The 7151-nt window shown below is 31.5% G+C and overlaps 1 protein-coding gene across 1 annotated transcript; it reads right to left on the bottom strand.

Annotated features, from left to right (window-relative positions):
- Positions 1 to 619: 619 nt before the first annotated feature.
- LOC141341186 (kinetochore protein Spc25-like) lies at positions 620 to 5504 on the bottom strand. The gene is made up of 7 exons (XM_073846327.1): positions 5436 to 5504; positions 4972 to 5134; positions 3257 to 3322; positions 3001 to 3147; positions 2598 to 2702; positions 1453 to 1551; positions 620 to 910 (listed from the first exon to the last, which is right to left on the bottom strand). The coding sequence occupies exons 2-7, from the start codon at positions 5126 to 5128 to the stop codon at positions 774 to 776; spliced, it is 711 nt and encodes a 236-aa protein (XP_073702428.1). The 5' UTR covers positions 5129 to 5134; positions 5436 to 5504; the 3' UTR covers positions 620 to 773.
- Positions 5505 to 7151: the final 1647 nt, after the last annotated feature.

Genomic DNA, 7151 nt, shown 5'->3' with positions numbered 1-7151 from the left:
AATAAGGGTCTAGCAAAACCTTTGGTCATTTTCTAAAAAAATACAAAGTTATATATTTTTAACCACAGATGTGGAAGTATCGACCCAGTGTCTACAAAGCAAATGTGCAAAGAAGTCAAACGTCCTTTACAAAATAAGATAAAACCTACCCTACCTTTTCCATGGATATGCATATGTATCCCAGAGCTAGTGCAAGACATGCATTTGTGGCTAAAAAAGTATATACATTTTCATCTTTATTAGAAAATGAACAATCGTATCTCTAGATAAGACACTTATTCCTTGGCTGGGCCCTTTGAAGCTGCATTGAAACTACAATTTGGACCCATTGACATCCACTGTATGGAGAAAAATCATGGAATGCTTTCCTCAAAAAAAAAAAAAAAAAGTAATTTCTTTGCGACATACAGCATAAATGACTCTAAAGCAGAGCATAAATGTATTTTGAAAAGTCCCATGTCTGGAAATTTTACGTCTTCTGTTTTTTCATGAAATCAATAAATTAAATCCATTATTATAACTTTATTGTGGAAAAATTAGATAATGCATAGTTTTTTGTTTATTTTATGACTTAATAAAATTGTTTGTTTAATTACAAATCAATGAATGTACAAAAAAATCAAACAATGAAACTTTTTCTTTATTAAGTAATTGCAGATAGTTAAGGTAAATAAAAGCTGAATACATGTGCTAATCATGTCTATAAATAAGGTGTCTGGGTCTCTGACCATTTCAAATGCATCTGAAATGAAAAATCAGCTTTTGTTTGTCAGTCAGGCTGTCTTTGCGCCACCATGAAGTGCCACAAACTCTTTCCGGACGTTAGCGAGGAAGGCAGAAAAGTTGTTGGTCTCCTGCAGTCTGCGCTCTAGATGTGCCATTTTCTCCAGTGGAGGGTCACAGGACATGACTGAGGGGAAAATAAGATCATGTTATTCAGTACATTAGTTCTGTCAGTCATCAGATCATATTGTTTAAAAGTTTGGGGTCAGTAAGTTTTTTTAAAGACATCAATAGTTTTACTTAGCAAAGATGCATTAAATTGTTCATGATTTCTAATCATTCTGATGATTTCTAAAGGATCATGTGACACTGAAGACTGGAGTAATGATGCTGAAAATACAGCTCTGCATTACAGGAATAAAAGTAATTTTAAAATATATTCCAATAGAAAACAGATTGTTTAAATTGTATTAATTTTTAAATATTACTGTAATTTAATCAAATAAATGCAGCCTTGGTGAGAATGAGATGCTTCAAAATGATTCAAGTTTAAGATTGTAGTTTTAGTTTTAAGCAATGATTCATTAAGCATTATCATTAAATAATAAAATTAATATTCATTTTAATCAGTATAAACATGCAATGTGAGTCTAATCGAATGATATCCAAGGTGTGATTTAACAGTACTTAATTCCAAGACAGTAAACAGATCAAAAAATGAGTATTTACTGTGGTAAACGCCCTCTGCATCGAGTTGTAGGAGGAACGTATGGACCATGTCTGGATCTTTACGACTGATGTTCCTGAAGACAAACTGCAGTTTCTCACCTTAAAATAAACAAAGATATTGATGATACACAAGCAAACCTTATATAAAGCTTGAGACCACTAGTAAAAATGCTGGTTTTAAATTGTATAATCAACAACTTACATAATCAGCAACAACAATTTAAGTAAATGAGTAAGTTTTTTGAACATTAAGTTTTTAAGGTGTTTTAAGAAGTCTCTTCTGTTCACCAAGCCTGCATTTACTCTATACAAAACACAGCAAAATCAGTAATATTCTAAAACATTTCTTATTTAAAATAACTGCTTTTAATTATAATATATTTTAAAATGTCATTTATTCCTGTGATGCAAATCTATATTTTAGCATCATTGCTCTGATTACTAGTGTCACAAGATCCTTCAGAAATCATTCTAATAGTCTGATTTGCCGTTCAAGAAATATTTTTTATTATTATTAGCAATATTCAAAACAGTTTGGGATAATTAATTTTTTTTCAGAATTCTTTGATGAATAGAAATATCCAAAGATCAGGATAAATATTAAAATAAAAGCTTTTGTAACATTATACACTACACCAATCAAAAATTCTATTGTTTACTTTTTGGGAAAGAAATTATAGAAATTAATACTTTTATTTATCAAGCAGCAAATCAGAATATTAGAATGATTTCTGAAGGATCATGTGACTGGAGTAATGATGCTATAAATTCTGCTTTGAAATCACAGGAATAAATTACATTTTAAAATATATTAAAATAGAAAACAGTTATTTTAAATAGTAAAAATATTTCAGAATTGTACTGTTTTTTCTGCACTTTGGATCAAATTATTGCAGGCTTGGTGAGCAGAAGAGACGGAAAAAATGAGGGGTGGAAAAAAAATCATTCAAAATCTTTTGACTGGTATTGTACATTTGAATACTGACTTAGAAACAGAGACAAATCATTTTCAAAATCCTAACATTTTATTAATTTCAAGGTTAAAATGAAAGAAAATCGCAGATTCTATTCTAATGCACAACGAAAGGGGGAAAAAACTTCATACTTCAGCTATACTGTATGTTGTAGTTAAACACAGAGTTTACCTTGGATTTTTCTGATCTCAAGACTGAGGTGCTTCTGAAAGATGTCTTTACATTTGTTCAGCTTCTTCAGTCTGTCCTTGTTGGCTTTATTTTGTGACTGAATCACTATAAAAATGTATAAAAGAAACATTAGTGACATCAGGTTGAATAGAAAATGATAAACCAATAACCATTGTGTCTGTGAAATAAAGGGTTCATATTACAAAATTAAAGAAAAAATATAAATAAACAGAACTCATCCTATTTTTTTTTTTACTGGACATGCAGCACTTCATTCAAGCTATTTATAGTAAATGATTCACAAAGTGTTCATAAATCACTCATCTGTAACAGATAGCACATTTTAAGTTTAGTTCATTACACATTAACAAAGCTGCATAAGAGGACAGAAAAGACTACACACATTCCCTGTTTTTGGCTTGATCCTTCTTGAGCTTCTGAATTCTCTGGAATAGGAGCGCTTTGTGATGCTCTTTGTCTTCAATCTCCGATACGACCTCAAGATTTTCAACGCTCTTCTCTTTCAGTAAAGATGTTTTCTCTTTCAAATCTAATGTAAAAAAGGAAATATCATGGTAGTCATTCAACTGAAAAAGCCAGACAACACACAATATTAGATTATTACAAATGTTACACAAGTGTGCCAATCAACTTCTTACCTTCTTTGTATGTTTGTATCATCTCAAACATGGTTTCATCCTCCTTGCATTTCTTAGAACAAGTATCTATTTAGAAATAAAGAAAGAACGATTCATAAATTAATTCGTTCCTGGGCAACTTGAAATATTCACATACATTTTTCATGCAATACAAAATAATAAGCTATGAAAGCTGGTGTCCAACATGGGATACAAAGATAAAGTTACTTGGGATCTTTTTATGAGTTAATTCAGATAATTATGATAATTCAGACTTTTTTTCCGCACAATTCTGAGTTTATATCTATTTTTTTAATGACAGGAACAACTTGTATTTTAATGTATATTAAAATAGAAAGCACTATTTTATATTGTAATAACATTTTGCAATATTTTTCTGCATTTTTTAACAAAGAAATGCAGCCTTGATGAGCATAAGAGACTTCTTTAAGAAACATCACAAGTCTTACTGATTTACAAATTTTTGCATGGCAGTGTAAACTCAAGAGAAAATAACTTGCCATTCTGGGTTCATATCTCACAATTAAAAAAAAAAAAATCTGAATTGAGAAGTTGCAAGTACCTTTTAATTAATTTATTTTTTAAATCCTGCAGCAGAAATAAAGCTCCAATATTATGACGCACTTTATATTTGGCTATTACATTCCTGTGGATCAGTTTAAATTGTCTGTACAAATTAATTGTTTCTGAACTATAATTCAATCAATTTAAAATATATAAATAAAAACAAATTCAGAGTAACTACAAACATTTCAAATTAAATACAAAAACATTATATTTTTTTCTCACAATTTAACCAAGCCTTTTTTTTTAAATACAGAAGGACTATAATGAGAGATCATTAATTTTACGCATCCTGCTTTACTTTTCATCCCCCAAATAGTCTTTTTAAAAAATTATATTATATATGTTATAACTATAACACTTACAATACAAAATAAAAAAAGCTATGAAAGCTTGTTTTCAACACTGGATAAAAACATAAAGGTAAGTGGGACTTTTTTATTTTTTAATCATTTTTAATTACTTTTTTTCCTTGCAATTATGAGGTCTCTTATAATTCAGACTTTTTTCTCGCAATTCTGAGTTTATACTTTTAAAGTGAAAGTTGTCCTTCCATAGCAAAATAATAATAATAATAATAATAATAAAAAGGCAAGATGTAAACACTGGGAAAACAAGAATTGTGAAATATAACCTTGCAATTCTGAATCAAAACAAAAAAAAGCTAGAAAAGCTTGTTTCCAACAGGGGATAAAAAAACAAAAAACAAAGGTAACTGGCCCTTTTTAATCCTTTTTTTTTATTTTTATTAATTCATACTTTTTTCCTTGCAATTACGAGTTTACACCAGAATTTTCAGAATTATCAGACAATTCAGAACTTTATTCCATAGCAAAAAAAGAAAACAAAATCTTAATATTGAGAAAACTGCCTTTAAATTTGTCCAAATGAAATTCTTAGCCATGCATATTACTAATCAAAATTTAGTTTTGATATATTTACAGTAGTAAATTTACAAAATATTCATGGAACATGATCTTTACTTAATATCCTAATGATTTTTGGCATAACAGAAATTGCTACAAATATACCTGTGTTATGTCAGACTGGTTTTACAGTCCAAGGTGACAAATAGTGTTTTTAAAATGTACATTAACAATAACACTTGCACATTTAAATCAAATCCTGATGAAACATTGTGCATCTCTCACCCAAGACGGACTTCATGTACTGCCTGTGTTCCTGACAGAGCTGTGCCACCCTGTCATTGAGCTCTTCTCCCAAAGCCTGATCCAGCAGTTTGCTCCTCATCTCCTCCAATCTGCGGTTGAACTGCTCCACAGCATTATAGTCTCTGATAGATGCCATACTGAGCTGCAGAATCATACAAACAACACAATCACAGTTACTACACTACACTCAGGGTTTGGTTACTTCAAATTACTACACATTATCTACTCTACAACAATATAATAATACCTAACAATACATATATTAATGTCGTTGATATAATAACAGTCATAATCGAGTTTAGCAGACAACCAACATAGAGTTGTTGCTGTCATATTGTTAGCGTGATATATCAACCTCTTTTTTCCAATTCTAGGTACTGAAACCTAGATAATGTTGGTTAAAAACTCTTTTAACAGTCGCAAACAACATTTAAATCGCTTACCCGGTTTATGGAGTGAATATAAACGCCAATTTATTTTTGTTGTTTTCAAAAATCCGCGCCCGGAACGTCACCAGTTACACCGGAAGTAGCGTCAGATAAACGCGTCGTCACAACGACAAAATACCGGCATGAAATTCCCTTTTGCTCAATGTCAATCTGTTCATTGCATTCAAAAAATTGTTTAGGGTTCCGAAGTATGCATTTTATATTTTTTATTCTCTCAAAAAGCTAAGTATTTTTGGTTATATTCTTGATGTGCGGTCGTTTAGTAGTTTGTTATTGTTCCTGCAGCGGTGCTTCTAATGCTGCGCCATCTGCTGTCAAAACTGACAAAACAAAGTTTTATTTCACACCAGGAAAAAAATACGTGTTTAGGACCAGTTCTGTCTTTTTTGACAACATTTTTCGGAAGTATAAGGATATTTATTTTGCATTTGTTTTCTCACATTTGTGCACTAATTTTTTGTTCCGTTGATTACTAGCAGTGAAATTTGCCATAAAACTAGAAGGCATGGAGTATCAACGTGTGTTTACGACGCCTCCTTCTGGTGGACAGAGGAGTGTGTTGAACACAAATGAGGTTATAGAAGATAAATGAATATATAGGCCATTCTACAGAACTGGTTCAAGGTCAGAATTGGAAACGTCTTAAAACAAATGTGTTTTTAAAATTCTGTATTTATGTAAATTGTATAAAATCCAAGGTACACATTTCTAGTCCTTCTCTCCAAGAATTTGTCCCTGTCGAAACACAGTAATATATAATTTAATAACAAGGGTTACATTACCTATTAAGATTTTGCTTACATCTTCCAATATTTTTTTTCCTATAAAACGTTTTCAGAGGTGAATCAAATGATCCACAAATGATCCACAGCTGTTTTTTCTTTAGTGACAGTTGTTCATGAGTCCTTTGTTAGTTAAACTGGTCGCTGTTCTTCAGAAAAATCCTTCATGTCCCATAAATTCTTTGGTTTTCCAGCATTTTGTGTATTTGAACCTTCTCCAACAATGAGTGTATGATATTGAGATCCATCTTTTCACACTGAGGACAACTGAGGGACTCATATGCAACTATTACAGAAGGTTCAAATGCTATGATGCTCCAGATGGAAAAAATGCATTAAGCACTGGGGGTGAAAACTTTTGAACAGAATGGAGAGATGTGAACACTTTTCTTAATTTCGCCTAAATATCATATTTTTTCATTTAGTACTGCCCTTCAGGAGCTACAACAGATAGTTACATGTTTTCCAGAAGACAAATTAAGTTAAATTTTCACCCCCCTTAATACATTGTTTTTTCTTCAGGAAGCATCAGTGAGTGTTTGAACCTTTTGTAATAGTTGCATATGAGTCCCTCAGTTGTCCTTAGTGTGAAAAGATGGGTCTCAAAATCATACAGTCATTGTTTGAAAGGGTTCAAATACACAAAAATACTGAAAAACCAAAGAATTTGTTGGACCTGAAGGATTTTTCTGAAGAACAGCAGGCAGTTTAACTGTTCAGGACAAACAAGAGACTCATGAACAGCTATCACTGAACAAAAAAACACAGCTGTGGATCATTCAGGTAACAACACAGTATTGAAAACCAAGCGTATGTAAACTTTTAAACAGGGTCTTCTTCTTTCTCTCTTGGCTTGCTCCCTTCAATCAGGGGTCACCACAACGGAGTAATCCGCACCGCCTAATTTGGCACGTTTTACGCTGGATGC

Source organism: Garra rufa, chromosome 8, assembly GCF_049309525.1.
Source record: "Garra rufa chromosome 8, GarRuf1.0, whole genome shotgun sequence".
Taxonomy (NCBI): Eukaryota; Metazoa; Chordata; class Actinopteri; order Cypriniformes; family Cyprinidae; genus Garra; species Garra rufa.
The sequence above is the reverse complement of the archived record's forward strand: the minus strand, read 5'-3'. Positions and strand labels throughout refer to the sequence as shown.

What these genes read in the sequence shown, in the direction of transcription:
- LOC141341186 (XM_073846327.1), bottom strand. Translation starts at nt 5,128, where the DNA reads ATGGCATCTATCAGAGACTATAATGCTGTGGAGCAGTTCAACCGCAGA. An exon ending in GTACATGAAGTCCGTCTTGG is followed by an intron (nt 3,323 to 4,971) that starts GTGAGAGATGCA and finishes ATTTCTAAATAG; the next exon opens with ATACTTGTTCTAAGAAATGC. An exon ending in TGAGATCAGAAAAATCCAAG is followed by an intron (nt 1,552 to 2,597) that starts GTAAACTCTGTG and finishes GTTTATTTTAAG; the next exon opens with GTGAGAAACTGCAGTTTGTC.